Source organism: Hordeum vulgare, chromosome 2H (genome assembly GCF_904849725.1).
Source record: "Hordeum vulgare subsp. vulgare chromosome 2H, MorexV3_pseudomolecules_assembly, whole genome shotgun sequence".
NCBI lineage: Eukaryota > Viridiplantae > Streptophyta > Magnoliopsida > Poales > Poaceae > Hordeum > Hordeum vulgare.
In genome coordinates, this window is record NC_058519.1 from 46,575,796 (window position 1) to 46,593,277 (window position 17,482).

At 47.1% G+C, this 17,482-nt stretch overlaps 2 protein-coding genes across 2 annotated transcripts; both read left to right on the forward strand.

Annotated features, from left to right (window-relative positions):
- The first annotated feature begins 2,820 nt into the window (after nt 1–2,820).
- LOC123424786 (potassium transporter 7) lies at nt 2,821–8,833 on the forward strand. Its single transcript, XM_045108478.1, has 9 exons — nt 2,821–3,408; nt 4,069–4,306; nt 4,660–4,905; nt 5,014–5,067; nt 5,922–6,182; nt 6,271–6,323; nt 6,505–6,619; nt 6,708–6,962; nt 7,494–8,833. Exons 1-9 carry the CDS (start codon nt 3,376–3,378, stop codon nt 8,570–8,572), a joined length of 2,334 nt encoding a protein of 777 aa, XP_044964413.1. The 5' UTR covers nt 2,821–3,375; the 3' UTR covers nt 8,573–8,833.
- Nucleotides 8,834–14,017: 5,184 nt separating this feature from the next.
- LOC123424788 (nucleolar protein 58) lies at nt 14,018–17,005 on the forward strand. The gene is made up of 4 exons (XM_045108479.1): nt 14,018–14,182; nt 15,083–15,243; nt 15,843–15,976; nt 16,646–17,005. Exons 1-4 carry the CDS (start codon nt 14,079–14,081, stop codon nt 16,703–16,705), a joined length of 459 nt encoding a protein of 152 aa, XP_044964414.1. The 5' UTR covers nt 14,018–14,078; the 3' UTR covers nt 16,706–17,005.
- The last annotated feature ends 477 nt before the right edge of the window (nt 17,006–17,482 follow it).

Sequence of the window (17,482 nt, forward strand, 5' to 3'; positions counted from 1 at the left end):
AAAATTTATCGTATTTAAAGCAATTCAGTAATCAGTACATAGTATAGATCAATTTTCTTTGAACAGGGACAATGAAACGCACGCCACATGAAATTTATCGGATTCTATTAGTTCATCTTTCTGTTTTTTTCTCTTCCTTTTCTCACTACCAGATAAACATTTTCTAAAAGACACGTCACCAATCAATTTGCAAAAAAGAAAGTCAATACAGGGAACAAAAGCACCTGGATATGGGCTCGATGTGAAATCTTCCCTGTGCTCCCTACACTCTCTCTGTATCAAAAATAAATCAGTTTTCATAGAGGAGTAGAGGACCAAGTAGCAGAGAAAATGAGAAATGGCAACCTGCTTGCTCCAGCCTCCAGAGATGCACCTGCGCAGGCCCTGCCCCTGCACCGGCGAGTAGAGAAGGCGATGTCCTTCCCGAGTTCCCCTGCTCTGAAATTCCGAATCTGAAGGAGGAGTCTCTCAGCTATTTAACATCAAATCTGCAGGATTGCGGGATTGGGAAAGGAGGGAGAAGATTGGGGAAGGGAAATCACCATTGGTATCCATTAATAGCGGCACGGGATCGACGACCTCGTCGCCTCGAATCAGGCGCGGGACTGCGGGAGCCGCGGCGTTGTTCCTCATCTGGACTCTCGAGGCGAGGCGGCCGTAGGAGGTGAGGCGACGAGTGCTAACAGGCTCGCTAGTCGCTAGGTGCCGCAGTGCTGGGCCGGGGCCCCTACCTCCCAGGGGCCCAGGGCGGACGCCCCGTTGCCCCGGCCTGTGGGCCGGCCCTGCCCCTCTGTAACTAAATATAGCAACAAAAAAAAACTACGAGACAATCTCGCCGGTGACAACCCCTCTGTAACTAGAGAAACTGATTTTTTTTGTGCATGAAAGATAATTTGGCGCCTAAGATGCGATGTAAATTCTAAATCATTTGAACATATGAATAGCTTTCAGTAAAAAGACAAATTAAATCAAAACAATACATGAACAATAAAAATTTTCACATACCTTTTTTTTTGTTGCCGGAGCTACTCATATGTCCAAACAATCTGAAATTTGTAATTAGGTCAAAACAATACATGAACATTTTACATATCCTTTTTTTTTGCCAAGAGCTACTCAAGTATCCAAATGATCTGAATTTAGAGCTCATCTCACGCAACAAATTATTTGCATGCAAAGAATATTCAGATTTTTTGGAAATTTTCTAGTACTTCTTATGAATTTCCGGTTCTGAGACTAAATAGCCTCGTTTCCTAAGAAAATGTCTTATATTTATTTGCAGTAAGTATTTACTGGCCGTACTTGTTTCGGAAAATTACATGATGCTCACAACATCTACAACCAAACGCTCCAAATCCGCCACATATGTTTGGGCAGATAGCCCACTTAGCGTCCAGTCACAAAAACTCAAACAAACATCTTAAATAAAGTCTCAAACGTTCGGGCTGACGACACCCTCATATCCAGCTCAAATGTAGGGCCGTTATGGAGGTGCCCCCAGACCCCAACATGTCCGTCATGTCGGACCCGTCCCATGCTGACCCCACCCGACCCATACATATTCCTCTCATCCGTTCTCCGAATCAAATCCTAACCACTTCATTCCAGTCCCCTTCGCTAGCAAAGCTCACGTCCGACAATCTCAAACCTTCTTCGGTATGACAAGCAACAGAAACATCTACAGATCCATTGACCACAAGCTCATTCCACGCGGCCTCAAGGAGGAGATGATCGTGTGGCTTGCGCTTCGCCGCTCCTGGGAGGAGGCCGTCGGCAACAACGCTTGGACCCCTCCCATTCGTCGCTGTTGCGAATCGCTAGGGGTGCCATTGTTGCCTTGCCTGAGGCGGTGTGGTACGTCTGTCATCTGAACGAGGTGGCAGACTCGCAACCCCTTCGTTAACACGCCGAGCTAGAGGACACACCATGTGCATCGTTCAACACAAACACGGCGCGCCGTGCCCGTCGTGCAAGGCAGCGGACACGGGAGACGGCACAGCCCTCGCGGAGGTGGACGTTGCCGAGGCGGAGTCACATTCTTTGGCGCCCCGTATGATGCACCCGTGCGGGCACTGCAACCGTGTCGTGCTGGACGTTGCCGGCTCCACCCAGGACAAAGGCATCAAAGATCTCATGTTCACCGACACCGTTGAGGTTCAGGGCTCCGGTGAGGAAGAGTAAGGCATGTGAAACGGCCGAGGCTTGACTCTCACGAGCCGGCTCGTGTCCCATGTCGGCGACCGGACAAACACTCTACCCCGTCGACGACCGGACCAACGCTCTACCCCGTCGGCGACCGGACCAACACTCTGGAAAGCGCATCCGGCCGTCGGACATGGACATGCCAAAGCCCGACAATTTTCCTAAAGTATTAGGTTTACGTTACAAGTAATATTATGGATATGAAGTTTATAATTTGAAACATCTGGCTGTAAAATGGATTACCAAAATCTTAACTTAACGCGCGTTTGAAGGACCAGATTTGTCAAACCGGTCTCAGCCGACTCCAATTTCAACATGCTGACTTGGAGGGTGTTTGGAATCTCTCCCGTTTAAAACTTCACTCCATGGGAGAAGTCCGATTTTAGCCACTCCTTAAAATTATGCTGGCGCTCCCTCCGCTCCAGGAGCCGCTGTCGTGGAGCAGAGAGGATCCGAACGCGTCCTTGGTTTCTGTTTCACCTTTTTTTTCAACAAACTCCACGTGGCGCTCCCGAGAAACAGACTCCGCGTGAGCAGGTTTGTGCGCATCCGCGTGCTGTTCACGGCGTTCCCTCCTTGTTTTAGAAATCGCGGGCGGACGATCTTTCTTCCTGTTGAGAATCTGTTGAGGGAACACATGAAGTAAACTCCGCACCACACGCACGACTCGCAGCAGCAGGCAGCTGCAGATCCCATCGCCATCCCATCCCTTTCCGCCCGCCGTGCGCGCCCATCGCATCGGCATCGCACGTGCGAGCCCCGCCTCCACTGACGCCCGGGCCCACCCCGCCAGCCCCGCGAACCCCACGGCGCCGCCGCCCACGCTGCTCCTACGCGTCGTCCTCGAGACGGCGACGTGAGCAGGCAGGCAGGCAGGCACCAAGCGCCCCCGGCTCGCGGCTCTCCCCTCCCCCGGTTGAGTCTCGTCGTCGCCCGCGTCCGCCTACAAAACCAGACGAGGGGAGGAGAAGCGTCTCTCCTCCTCCCACCCCCACCCCCACCCCCGTCGCTTTCCCAGGCCCTCCTGCCCGCCCCGGCTCGCCGAGCTAGCTAGCTCCGGGGCCGTAGCTCCAGTACGTGGTCGCGGCTTCTACCCTCCCCTGCTGCTGCTGCCTCTTCGACTAGCCGCCGCAGCCGCCGCCGCGAGAATTCAGTGGTGGGCGGGTGCCCCCAATGGACGAGGAGATCGGCGCCGCCGCGCGGCAGGTAACCAACTGCTCCGCGACTCCGCTCCACCCGTCTCCATGCCGCCTCGGGAATTCGGATTATGAAGGGGTGATTGTGGGTCTTACCTGATGATGGCGAGATTTCGATTTCGCTTATCGGAGGCGGGGGTGGATTTATTTTTACCGCCGGATGCGGGATGGTGCGTGCGGCTGTGCAGTCATCCTGGTTATATAATTGGCTGCGTAGTTGCTTTGTTATAGGTTCAATTTTGCTTGGTTCTAGAACATTGGGGTCATCCGTATCATGTCACTGAATCGGGTCAACTGCTTCGTTGGTGCTTGACTGCTTGCTCGATGCTCAGGCTGGCCATGAATCGACCTTCCTGTTTTCACCTTCTTACAGGCATCAGCATCCTCATCGTAGTTCTCTGTTCATAGAGTTTCAGATTCGGAATTCGGGGTCACCCTCTAGAGGCGTAGACTATACTGGAAATTCGTGATACAACGCAGCCTGTTTCATCAGCTGTTGGTTTATCCAATTTTGGCCAACCTCGCCGGAAATAGGCATATCCCTGCAATTGCATTGGCAGTTTGTTTTGTGTACTACTACTAGTTTAGTTGAGACGTTCAACGAGTCAGCGACCAGTTTCTTGTGGTCGTTGTTCGTAGCCTTGCTGTGCTGATGGTTGTTGTTTCGCAGGGCCAGTGGAAATATCACAAAGCTCTCTCCCTACTAGCGTTTCAGAGCTTTGGTGTGGTGTATGGAGACCTGAGTACGTCGCCTCTCTATGTATTCAAAAGCGCACTGTCTGGACTGGATGATTACAGTGATGAGGCGACTGTCTTTGGATTGTTTTCACTGATATTTTGGACCTTGACACTCATTCCTTTGCTCAAGTACGTCATAATTGTCTTGGCTGCTGACGATAATGGCGAGGGTGAGTGACTTCATTGTACTTGTTTGTCTTGTTGGCTTCCTAATGGAAGTGTGCATGCTACTGTGTTCTAATTTTGGTTTATTTAATTTGGAGGAAGTGTTAGCCTAGCTTAGATCACCCATAAACTCTGGTAGGCAAAGAGGAACGTAGGAAAGGCGAAATTCTGTAGTAAGATTGTAAGCATAACAAGCAACAGACATTATAGCCATAAGTATTTGTTCTTTCCCAAAAGGATGAGCTTGTGTTCCTTCTCCTTTACAGTAGAGTGGTGACTTGAGCTACCTAGTAGTTATTTTCGTTAGCTATTTTTTTTCACTTCACATGGTTAATGAATAAAGTAAATGTTTATCCAGGTGGGACATTTGCTTTGTATTCACTACTCTGCAGGCATGCAAAGATGAGTCTGCTTCCAAACCAACAAGCTGCAGATGAAGAGCTGTCAACATACTATCAGCCTGGGGTTGATCGTACTGCTATGTCATCTCCATTCAAAAGGTTTCTAGAGAAGCACAAGAAGCTGCGGACATGTTTGCTTCTTTTTGTTCTGTTTGGAGCATGCATGGTGATAGGTGATGGCGTCCTTACACCCACCATCTCTGGTATGCATAACATGCCCTTGTTTCTTTGCTTTGTCTTTCTTTCTGTAATTATGGAACATATACTTTCGCTGTTATCAGTTGTCACATCTCAGGCTGTGCTTGTTGCAGTTTTGGCTGCCTTGTCAGGATTACAAGACAAGGACACAGGTGGATTAGGAAACGGTATGAGTACCTTCTTCTTTATTTTCCCTGTACCGCATAATAGATATTTAGCAACCTGTTCTCGTGACAGTAATATCTTATAATCGTTACGTATTTATAAAAACTGTCTTAAGAAGGGGTTTCATCTAGTTTTACTTCACACCTTAATAGTGGGTAATTGAACTTTCATATGTTTGAATGGAATTAAAGAACACGAGCATCTCCAGATTTCCCTGGATTAGTAGGGTCAAATTCTATTTAGATGTTTTCCTGTTTTACAAGTGCCTGTCAAGTCATCTGATATTACATTAATCTTGGTTGTTCTTAATCTTTATGCTAAAATCCAATGCGTTTCAATGTTTAGTTATCTATTTGTCACGTGTGAATTGCAAAATTGGAGCTGTAACTCAAATTACCTGTAAGTAATCAATGGTTTTCTCGTCTTCATCCCTAGCTGAGGAAAATAATCGTCCCATTTTGTGACAATGAAATCAATTATTTAGTGCACATTGGGATTTTCTTTGTGTGCTTATTTGCATGAGTTCGATAAAGTTGATAGGGGAACATTGAAATTTGAAAGAATAGGAACACCTAATCATGTATGTGAATTATATTAGTAGTATGGGGGATGATGTGACTGAAAATTTGAAAATTTTCAAGGCACCCATGTTTGCATGATGATTTGGTGTAGAATTTTCTTGAGCTCCCTTTATGACTTTGCAACCTGTATATCTTGAAAGAGTGCACGGTTCCTTTTTTTATATCAAAGATATTACTGTTGCCGCTGATTTTTTCCTTGAGGAACATATCTGCATTCCTTGTAGTTTCCTTAAGTAGATGGTGTTCATCATATTGACTAACTTGCTGGTTTACAGGTTGGGTAGTACTCATTGCATGTGTTGTGCTTGTTGGCCTCTTTGCGCTACAACACCGAGGTACTCATAGGGTGGCATTTGTGTTTGCCCCCATTGTTGTACTTTGGCTCTTGAGCATTGGTATCATTGGTCTCTATAATATCATCCGCTGGAATCCCAGAGTTTGTCTTGCTCTTTCCCCGCATTATATTGTGAAGTTTTTCAAGATAACAGGAAGAGATGGTTGGATTTCTCTAGGAGGAGTGCTTCTTGCTGTGACAGGTGAATTCAAGAAGATGTGTTATCTAGCTATAATTATCCATTATTTGTAGTGAAGAGTTTGTCTTATGAATATTTGTGATACGTGCAGGCACTGAAGCTATGTTTGCCGATCTTGGCCACTTCACTGCTGCATCCATCAGGGTATGCAGAACTTCCTATATGAGTTGTGACCTACTCCCTCCGTCCCACAATATAAGTGTTTTTGACACTAGTGTAGGGTCAAAAACGCTCTTATATTATGGGACAGAGGGAGTAAATTTTTAAGACTAGACTGATTAAAAAATCATGCTGACTGACTACAGCTCTTCACCTTCTTTTTTAGCTGGCTTTTGTTGGTGTCATATATCCCTGTCTTGTTCTGCAATACATGGGGCAGGCTGCGTTTCTTTCCAAGAACATGGATGCTGTACATGACAGTTTTTACCTATCAATCCCACGTAAGTTTCAGAAGACCAAGTATGCTTGGAAATTCTCGCTTCACATGTTGCTGAAATAGTATTAAATCATATCACATCACTTTTGCAGGTACTGTGTTTTGGCCCATGTTTGTCCTGGCATCTCTTGCTGCAATTGTGGGCAGCCAATCAATTATATCTGCAACCTTCTCTATTGTCAAGCAGTGCCTTTCTTTGGGATGCTTTCCACGGGTGAAAGTTGTGCATACATCAAGGTGGATCTATGGCCAGATTTACATACCTGAGATAAATTGGATTCTGATGTGCCTTTGTTTAGCTGTGACAATTGGCTTCCGTGACATAAACATTATAGGAAATGCTTATGGTAAGTTTGACCACTTCAATAATGCAGAAACTATGCAGATCCTATGCTACACATGAGTTTTGATGGTTCCTCATATACTATTTTATTCAGAGCCTGCTTTTCCTGTGCAACATAGTTCACCCTCTTATGTTGAGAATTCATTGCTGTCATGCACATTCAATGTTACCGATTCAACCAAAATATAGCTATGAATTCTAATTGTCTGTGCTTAAAAACTGAATTTATTATTTTCCAATTATGTATTGCAAGTACCTCGTTGATTTTGACAAATTCGGCCAACCAGCTGTCAGTTTTCTTGAATAGGCTGTAAGTGAATATTCTATCTTCCTTTTTTTTGCGGGAAAAATAAGTCTTATCTTTGGTAGGACTAGGAGTGGTAAGTTGATGTTCATAGAGGTGTATAGTTGCCACTAGCACCTTTCCTTATTTTGTCGTGAGACTGTATCTAGTCTGCCCTTTATGCTTGGTATGATTTTTTTATGCTTGGTATGCCTGGACTGACTTTTGCTCCCTTCCTGTGCATGATCTTAGGTCTTGCGTGCATCACTGTGATGTTTGTTACGACATGGCTGATGGCACTGGTCATCATATTTGTGTGGAAAAAGAATATCATGCTTGCCTTGTTGTTCCTCATATTCTTCGGGTCAATCGAGGGTGCGTATCTGTCTGCATCATTCATAAAGGTTCCTCAGGGAGGATGGACTCCGATTGCGCTTGCTTTCGTGTTCATGTTCATCATGTATGTGTGGCACTACGGCACGCGGCGCAAGTACCTGTTTGATCTCCAAAACAAGGTTTCAATGAAATGGATCCTTACACTTGGCCCGAGCCTTGGAATCGTGCGTGTGCCTGGAATCGGCCTCATCTACACAGAGCTAGTGACTGGGGTGCCTGCCATCTTCTCACATTTCGTCACCAACCTGCCTGCATTTCACCAGATTTTGGTCTTCGTCTGCGTGAAGTCTGTGCCAGTGCCCTATGTTCCAGCTGATGAGCGGTACCTCATCGGGCGCATCGGACCCAGGCAGTACCGGATGTACCGGTGCATTGTGAGATATGGTTATAAGGATGTGCAGAAAGACGACGAGAACTTCGAGAACCACCTGGTTATGAGCATTGCCAAGTTCATCCAAATGGAAGCGGAGGAAGCCGCCTCTTCTAGAAGCTATGAGTCATCGAATGAAGGAAGAATGGCGGTCATACACACCACTGACGCAACTGGAACCGGGCTGGTCATGAGAGACTCCAACGAAGGCACCTCCCTGACCAGGAGCAGCAAGTCGGAGACCCTCCAGAGCCTGCAGTCCATCTACGAGCAGGAGTCGGGCAGCCTGAGCCGCCGAAGGGTCCGTTTCCAGATCGCCGAGGAGGAGCAGGTCAACCCGCAGGTGCGTGACGAGCTGTCGGACCTCTTGGAGGCGAAGGAGGCCGGCGTGGCGTACATCATTGGCCACTCCTACGTGAAGGCGAGGAAGAACTCCAACTTCTTGAAGTCGTTCGCCATCGACTACGCCTACTCGTTCCTTCGCAAGAACTGCAGGGGCCCATCGGTGACGCTGCACATACCCCACATCAGCCTCATCGAGGTCGGCATGATCTACTACGTTTAGTGTAATTTTTCGTCAGTTCTTTTGGATGCCTGTTAGTGTCGCCGAGCTTTCAGGCGATGTAAAGATGTTCGGTGGCCGGCCGAACAGGCTAAGCTGCCACCGTTCTGATTTCCGGGGCTTCGGCGAACATGTAAATACACCACGTTTTAGACTTTCAGTTCATGATAGTTAAACATCATTACTAGTACAATCTACAGCTACTAAGTTCCAACATTCTTTGCCTGTGCTTGTCAGTAACTTCATTATCACGTATTTGAGCAAGCACGGTGTGTTATCAGCTTGAGATGAGCAATGGATGGCATGCAGAATGCAGTATACATCCCCATATCTTGTGATGTTTCTTATGAGCTTGGGATTGGGAGTGCAGCAGAAACTTTGACGGTCATAGCTCCCACCAATTGGAGCAAGCACAATTCTCGACTTAAATGAAGAAGTGCTAGTAGGAGTATATCTGACAATTCTCTACTTGGGAGGACAGTGATATCCTATAGGCTTGACACTTGCACTCGCATTTTCTGGATTAATTTCAGTCTATGTATGAATGTCTGTTCCGTGTTAAAAAATTGGAATGTAGCTGAATTAAATTTGCAGATATTTTTAATTCAGCATAACATAACAAATAATATGAATATTGAATAATAGGAGTAAACTTCGAAAATATTGCCTATGCAATTTTTTTGTGAATTGTTTTTATTGCTTACAACACAACACATGTCACGTGGTAATATTTCTTATGCAACATTACTCAGCATGATCATAGCCTTGTAGAGTTTGCTTGGAAAAAAAGGACACATCCTTCAGCATATCATCCTTTTTTAGTGACCTTTTTCAAAAAGTTAAGCCGGATCTGACTCCGGCTGGGTTTTTTTTTCCGGATCTGACCCTTTTGCTATCGCCAGAGCCCTTGGCGTTAGGGTATAAAAACCTACTGTCAAGGCCCCTGGCGGTAGGGTTGCACACCTACCGTAAAAAGATCTGGAAGTTGCGAACACAGTGCACGCGAGTGCCTACCCCCGGATTCTTTGGCGGTAGGGTTGCATGCGCTACCGCCAGCCACTTTGACGGTAGTCCATTTTCCTACCTTTAGAGGCCTCGGCGGTAGGTTGTTATACCCTATCGCCAAAGGCTTTGACGGTAGCAAAAGGGTCAGATCCGAATTTTTTCCAGTCGGAGTCAAATCCGGCTTAACTTTTTGAAAAAGGTCAAAACAGTGAATTTTACCCCCTTTTTACCCTTTCCGAGCCTGGAAAGACTCATATCTCTTTTTTTCGAGGGTACGCCAAAGGCGTACCAAGCTTTATAGAAGGCAAAAAATATGTACAAGAGATTACAAGCAGCTAGTTAGCGATCACACGTCAATCCTAACCAGCATACCCCCCCCCCCCCCCGCCCGCCCCCGCCCCCTCCACTCCTACGACTAACTACTCGGCTAATGGAGTGACTCCAAATGCTCCAGCTCTGGCCCAAGAACGCAGTTCATCGAAGATTAGGTCAGCCGTGCCCCACTCATTCTTGATCTGGCTCCTGCCAAACACCCTACCATTGTGTTGCTTCCAGATGGTCCAACAGATGAGTATGACAAAGGTGTCAAAACTTCTACGGGTAGGCTTGGTAATACGCTTCCTGGCCGTGAGCCACCATTTAACAAAGGTGTCATGTGGAAGTGGCACATAGGGACCAGCAAGACCCTTCCTGATGAAACAGATATGCCAAACTTACCGAGTAAAACACACTGCATGAGGATGTGTTCAACTGTATCTTCCTCCTGGTCGCACAGATAACACGAGGAGCTGTGATCTTGCAAACCATGGCGGACCCTCCTATCAGCAGTCCACAAGCGGTGTTGCACCACCAGCCACATGAAGATCTTGCTTGCAAGCGGACTCCAACACTTTCAAATGGCAGCGAAAAAGGGGAACCTGACTCCTCCCTCGCAAAGCATCCTGTACACCGAAGAGGCTGAGTAAACACCAATGTTGTTCCAAGTCCAAATCGGTCCGTCATCCGTCTCCAGATCGGGTTGCATGTTTATAAAAATCTCCCAGAGGGATATGAATTGAGCAAGGCCCTTCGTGCAAAGCTCCCCAACAATGTCGTTAGTCTAGGCGTGAGACAAGAGAGCATCCTTTACTTTGTGACGATTTACAACTTGTGTCCTGACCTTTGCCACCACTAGAGGGGCAATCTCCTTAGCTGTGACACCATGAATCCATCTATCTTTCTAGAACAAGATGCTGTCACCCGCTCCTAAATCCCAACCGACTAGATTTTCAAAAGTCTCGGACACGCGCTTTGTCAGCGGTTAGGTTCAAACCTTGCCATGGCCTTTCCCCGTTCGTGCGCCGGAGCCAGTCCCAACGTAGCCTCAAAGCAATCCCATGCTTGAATAAGTCAATGAAACCAAGTCCGCCAAGATGTTTTGGGCGACATACTCTAGCCCAGGAGACCATACACTTGCCACCATGCACCTCCTCCGAACCAGCCCAAAATAAAGCGCGACACCCCTTGTCAACGCGATCCAGAGCCCACTTGGGCGCTTCGGCCACTAAGGGCGTGTTTGGTTCCCTAGGTAGCTAGAGGCTGCATTGCATGAGGGGTCCTGGATTGTTGGGGAACGTCGCATGGGAAACAAAAATTTTCCTACGCGCACGAAGACCTATCATGGTGATGTCCATCTACGAGAGGGGATAAGTGATCTACGTACCCTTGTAGACCGTACAGCAGAAGCGTTAGTGAACGCGGTTGATGTAGTGGAACGTCCTCACGTCCCTCGATCCGCCCCGCGAACCGTCCCGCGATCAGTCCCACGATCTAGTGCCGAACGGACGGCACCTCCGCGTTCAGCACACGTACAACTCGACGATGATCTCGGCCTTCTTGATCCAGCAAGAGAGATGGAGAGGTAGAAGAGTTCTCCGGCAGCGTGACGGCGCTCCGGAGGTTGGTGATGATCTCGTCTCAGCAGGGCTCCGCCCGAGCTCCGCAGAAACGCGATCTAGAGGTAAAACCGTGGAGATATGTGGTCGGGCTGCCGTGGCAAAGTTGTCTCAAATCAGCCCTAAAACCCCACTATATATAGGAGGGAGGGAGGGGAGGAGGCAGCCTCAAAACCTAAAGATTTGGCCGAAATTGGAGGTGGAGGAGTCCTACTCCAATCCTACTTGGAGTAGGATTCCACCTTCCCACTTGGAAACTCTTTTCACCTTGTGTTTTTTCCTTCTCAAACCTTATGGCCCTTAGTGGGAACTTATTCCAGCCCACTAGGGGCTGGTTTATCTCTTCCCATACCCATGAGACCCCTTGGGGCGTGACACCCCTCCTGATGGTCTCCGGCACCCCTCCCGGCACGCCCAGTACACTACCGATGAGCCCGAAACTTTTCCGGTAATGCACGAAAACCTTCCGGTAACCAAATGAGGTCATCCTATATATCAATCTTCGTTTCCGGACCATTCCGGAAACCCTCGTGACATCCGTGATCTCATCCGGGACTCCGAACAACATTCGGTAACCAACCATATAACTCAAATACGCATAAAACAACGTCGAACCTTAAGTGTGCAGACCCTGCGGGCTCGAGAACTATGTAGACATGACCCGAGAGACTCCTCGGTCAATATCCAATAGCGGGACCTGGATGCCCATATTGGATCCCACATATTCTACGAAGATCTTATCGTTTGAACCTCAGTGCCAAGGATTCATATAATCCCGTATGTCATTCCCTTTGTCCTTCGGTATGTTACTTGCCCGAGATTCGATCGTCAGTATCCGCATACCTGTTTCAATCTCATTTACCGGCAAGTCTCTTTACTCGTTTCGTAATACAAGATCCCGTAACTTACACTAAGTCACATTGCTTGCAAGGCTTGTGTGTGATGTTGTATTACCGAGTGGGCCCAGAGATACCTCTCCGTCACACGGAGTGACAAATCCCAGTCTCGATCCATACTAACTCAACAAACACCTTCGGAGATACCTGTAGAGCATCTTTATAGTCACCCAGTTACGTTGCGACGTTTGATACACACAAAGCATTCCTCCGGCGTCTGTGAGTTATATGATCTCATGGTCATAGGAACAAATACTTGACACACAGAAAACAGTAGCAACAAAATGACACGATCAACATGCTACGTCTATTAGTTTGGGTCTAGTCCATCACATGATTCTCCTAATGATGTGATCCCGTTATCAAGTGACAACACTTGCCTATGGGCAGGAAACCTTGACCATCTTTGATCAACGAGCTAGTCAACTAGAGGCTTACTAGGGACAGTGTTTTGTCTATGTATCCATACAAGTATTGTGTTTCCAATCAATACACTTATAGCATGGATAATAAACGATTATCATGAACTAAGAAATATAATAATAACTAATTTATTATTGCCTCTAGGGCATATTTCCAACATGGATGAGCATGGCCTGGTTGGGCTGATGCAAGCAGGAGTAGAGATGGGTGTTTGGTTCAGTTGCATCAGATGGCTGCAGCTCCTACATATTCTTCTGAATTTTGCTGAAATCGGGGCGACGGGGACGGCTCTAGACGGCGAAATCCCACGTGCGGCGGCGCTAGGCAGCCAGATCTAGCGTGGGGTGGCTTGACGAGGGCGGCGGCGGTGCTTGGTCGAGGACGGCAGCGGCGCTTGGTCGAGGACGACGATGTCTGGTCGAGAACGGCAGCGGCGACGCTTGGTGGTGGTCGACAAGCGACGGCAGGGCTTGACGAGAATGACGATGGCCATTGTTCAAGGACGACGACGGTGGCCGTTGGTCTGTGCAGCGAAGGGACGAGAGGTAGAAGACGAAAAACGAACCAGCGAGAGCTTGCATGCGAGATACACAAGAAACCCGCGTTTGCGTGAGCCTGGCTGAGAAGCCTCCTTTTGCATCCACAGGCCAGGCTGGAGAGTCAAAGCGGCCTACCAAACGACCCAGCTTTTGCATGGCGGGTGCGAGCCACATGCAACCCAGGAAACCAAACACGCCCTAAAAGGTGATGGCTAGCTCGCGCTCGCATGACCTAATTCACGAGAACGAGCCTACCAGACCTAGTAATCAATCCTCGCTGCCATCCAGGCATAATGTGAAGAGTAGTATCCACAATTGGCTGCCATTCGGACCTCTTCATCTGCTTGATGCTAAGCTGCAGACCAAGATACTTGCAAGGGAACTTGTCAATCCTCCACGGAAGGGCTGTCTTAACAAGCGGATTTGAGAAAGTTCATCTTAAGACCCGAAGCCATTCCAAAAATATGTAACACCTCTTTCACGAAGAGATACAGAGATACTTTCTTTTTGAACTGTACAGAGATACTTTTGACTCAACTGCACGGTCCGGTCAGGCTGCGAACCTGGCCCGACCGAACCCCAAACCGGTGCGCACGGGCCCACGTGGCATAGGCGATCTGGTCCGACCGAACCCCAAGAGAGCAACAAACCAAACCCGAACCAAGGAGTCGCCTTCCTCTTCCTCCTCCTCGGCCTACCGCGCGGCGGCGACATGGCGGCGGGCGGCGACCTGACCGACGAGGAGCGCAAGGCGCTTCGGGGGAGCAAGTTCGCGCCCCTCCCGGCGCCCCCGCCGTCCTCCCGCCCCAACCCGAGGTACCGCGTCGCCCCCTCACTAGCGCCCGCTGGCTCCAGATGCACCAAATGTAGCTCGCGGTCTGACGGTCCACCCGCGTCGTGTGGTTTCGCCGTTGTAGTGGGCGGGCTGGGGCTCGATTTGATTGTGGGTGTTTGCTTAGTTCGGTTCAGTGGAAGAATTGGGCGCTCTGGCCTTCTGGGGCTGTGGATCAGGGCCTCGTAATTTTGCTCTTTGACTTCTTCATTGGAAGCGAATTAGGTGCGGTTGAAGTCAGACACAGACAGTGTGGTTTAACTCTTCCGACAAGCTAATTTCGGGTGATTTCTCGCCGTTTACTTCTGTGCTTGCAGTGCTGCTGATTAAATTTGTGATGTTTGTAGTGCTGAATGAGAAGATTGACTCGGATCTGGATCGTGCTTTCGAACACATGTTTTTCTTTCACGGAGTGTCTGCCGCCTCCTGCTTGCACGTGAGCCAAAGAATGACCAAGTGGACTGCATGATTCAAAATTTTCATATCACTGGGATGATTTTGACCTTTTAGTGTTTGTGGTTGTCATGAGTGATTGGTGATGTATCTGATTTAGATGTTATTACTTCTACCCGCACTTGTGTTAGTACAATTCGTGGGTACATGTGTTAGGATAATCCTAGTCTTTTATAACAAAAACAGAACGTTTGTGTGCTCGATGGGTATCTCGTGGAACACAAAGCAGTGTTTTACTTTGGTATGAGTATGATATCTCATTTTAGAGCATGGTATTGTTTGTCTCATGCACAACTGACCAGCAGAGTTGATTCCTTGTGATGTTTGCATGGGCTTGCTACAGATTAAAGAAGATATAATTTTCATGATTACTTTTTTTTTTGTTATGCTTATGACACTATCCTCAAATGTTTTCATCTGCTTTCAAATAGGACGGCCCATCCTGGAGGACCACTAACTACAAACAAGGCTGCTGCTTTAGCGAAATTCCTGGAGAGGAAACTTCAGCAACCTGATGGGTTGGACTCTCTGAATCCTGATCTTGTAAATTTGGCTGTGAAAAATGCAAAGGAAACCATAAAGGCAAGCAAGGGTACGAGTTGTCACTTCACCTATCATACATTCATGTGTCTAGCCCTTGAAATGCATGTACTGCATGAGTTGTATCATTATGAAGTTGATGCAGCAATTTTAGGTGCCATTTGGTACTTGTAAGCACAATATGGAACTAGGAGTATGAATAAACCTTATTTTACACCCTTTTGCTTCCAAAGTATTGCCTGCTTAGAGTGCTTGTTACTACAACATTTACGAATTTTGCCGTAGAACATGACACAAAAGTTGGAAGGAGAGGATGCCATGTGTTTAGGACCATGCAGTCTCTAGTTATAGATTGAGTGAGACATGTGAAGCACTTATGATTACTCTAAGATTAGAAGCTATTTTCCTGATGCTGGTTGCTTTAATTGATTCGATTAATGGTAAGGCTTTGTCTGATTCTTTTGCACTGGTTGTGAAGATATATTTTCGTGGTTGAGCTCTGGGACTGTTTTTCTCATTGTTGATGTTGACAACTTTACTCTTCATATATCTTTGCACTATCAAATTCGACCTACATGACTGCATCCCGTCAGAAACCTACACCCCTTCCAGACCCGACCAAATTTGACCTACATTGTCCTGCTATTGTAGGTGAGGCCTCCACTTCTGGGAGAGTAGTACGGCATGTACCATCATTTGATGATTCCTCCGAGGTTTCTAATCAAGATGACGGGGAGCAGAGAAAGGAAAAGAAGAAAAAGAAAAAGAAAAGGAGGAAAACAAAGGTAATACACTATTTTTTGACTGAAACGTACTTAATACTCCCTCCGTTCCTAAATATGAGCCCTTTTAGAGATTCCAATATGGACTACATATGGAGCAAAACGAGTGAATCTACATTGTAAAATATGTCTATATACATCGATAGATAGTCTATATTGAAATCTCTAAAAAAGACAACGGAGGGAGTACCATAGTACAGTGGATGCTTTGGTATTCTGTCTGTCCTTCAAAAGGAAATTATTGGGTAGACCCTAGATAACGTGACGAACTGAAACGTGTTCAACAGTCCTCATTTCTACAGGGGATTTTGGAAACTAAAGCTGCAGTTGTCATTGGCCAGAACCAGTTGATATGTATTATAGGTTCTAGGCACTGTCACCTATGTTCACAGTATGGACCTGATATTTATAGTCCACAGTGTCCCCTGGGCCCTGGCAGTGTTGTTCATTGGATGTTGCCATATGGGACAGTTCCTATCTATCGTGATAAAGTCTATGTTACTGGAATTTTAGTTCAGCATCTGGCAACTGCCACCTATTTGGGATACTTTCATTCATGATACTCCTTGGTTTCCTATAACAAGATCATATATATATTTTTCGCTTGTCATCCATGCCTGTACTACACATAGTCCCTCCTATATTTTTCTGATGAATGATTTCCTCATGCAGGCCGCTAAAGATTCTAAGCTCCACAATACATCAAAGAAGAAAAAGAAGTTATCGCTATGACTCCTGAATCTCCATGGGACTATGGAGTTAAACGAATGCATCACTTTTGCACCCCTTGGATCTCTTGGTTTCATCTGAACCTCAATCCGCACTGTAAACCTAGCAATGGCATCCTCAAGGGGGCCCCTCACAGTGAACAAAAACACTTGGGAACCCCAGAGTGCAAAGCTGAATGTAGTCGGTTCCAGTCTAACGGTTCCGGTACCATTGAGTTCCCCGGAAACATCGATCTATCTGCACTTCATTGTTGTTGTCGAATGCTGTTTACAACATGATGCAGCTCGCTATCTGCTTGAGGTATTCTTCTCTAGGGTTCCTTGAAGTGTTGTGGGAGCTGGGAAATGTAATGCTGGTGTCCCTTTTCAGGTTTTTTTTTTTAACTGGATATTCATATTCCTCGACTCACATGGACGGTGGATGGGAAGCGCTGGCCTCGTCTGGGCCCTTCCTCGGCAGAATGCCTGATCGATGCGTCTTTTCCTGGGAGGTTACGTCGTTACGAGGACCCAGTGATTGGCATGGCCTGCTGGCCCGATCAGTCTGTCAGGCCTGTTGTTTCCCTAGGAGTCAACACGTCTGTCTGTATAGGTGTAGCCGCGTGCTACATTGCTAGTATACGCCTATACGGTATACTACCACCTCCAGCGTAGTATCTTCCTGCAACCTGCATCACAGTATTTTTTGTTGGCGGGCAATAGAATGAGCTCTGCTTTTAGGTTAGAGGGAGAATGAAATACAAGCACAGGGTCTCTGTACAGATCAACAACGGAGAGCAGA

Excerpts from the sequence above, each read along its gene's own strand:
- LOC123424786 (XM_045108478.1), top strand. The coding sequence starts at position 3,376 with ATGGACGAGGAGATCGGCGCCGCCGCGCGGCAG. Across the intron at positions 4,906-5,013 it reads CCTTACACCCACCATCTCTG|TTTTGGCTGCCTTGTCAGGA; the intron begins GTATGCATAACA and ends TGCTTGTTGCAG. Across the intron at positions 6,963-7,493 it reads CATTATAGGAAATGCTTATG|GTCTTGCGTGCATCACTGTG; the intron begins GTAAGTTTGACC and ends GCATGATCTTAG.
- LOC123424788 (XM_045108479.1), top strand. The coding sequence starts at position 14,079 with ATGGCGGCGGGCGGCGACCTGACCGACGAGGAGCGCAAGGCGCTTCGG. Across the intron at positions 14,183-15,082 it reads TCCTCCCGCCCCAACCCGAG|GACGGCCCATCCTGGAGGAC; the intron begins GTACCGCGTCGC and ends GCTTTCAAATAG. Across the intron at positions 15,977-16,645 it reads AGAAAAGGAGGAAAACAAAG|GCCGCTAAAGATTCTAAGCT; the intron begins GTAATACACTAT and ends TTCCTCATGCAG.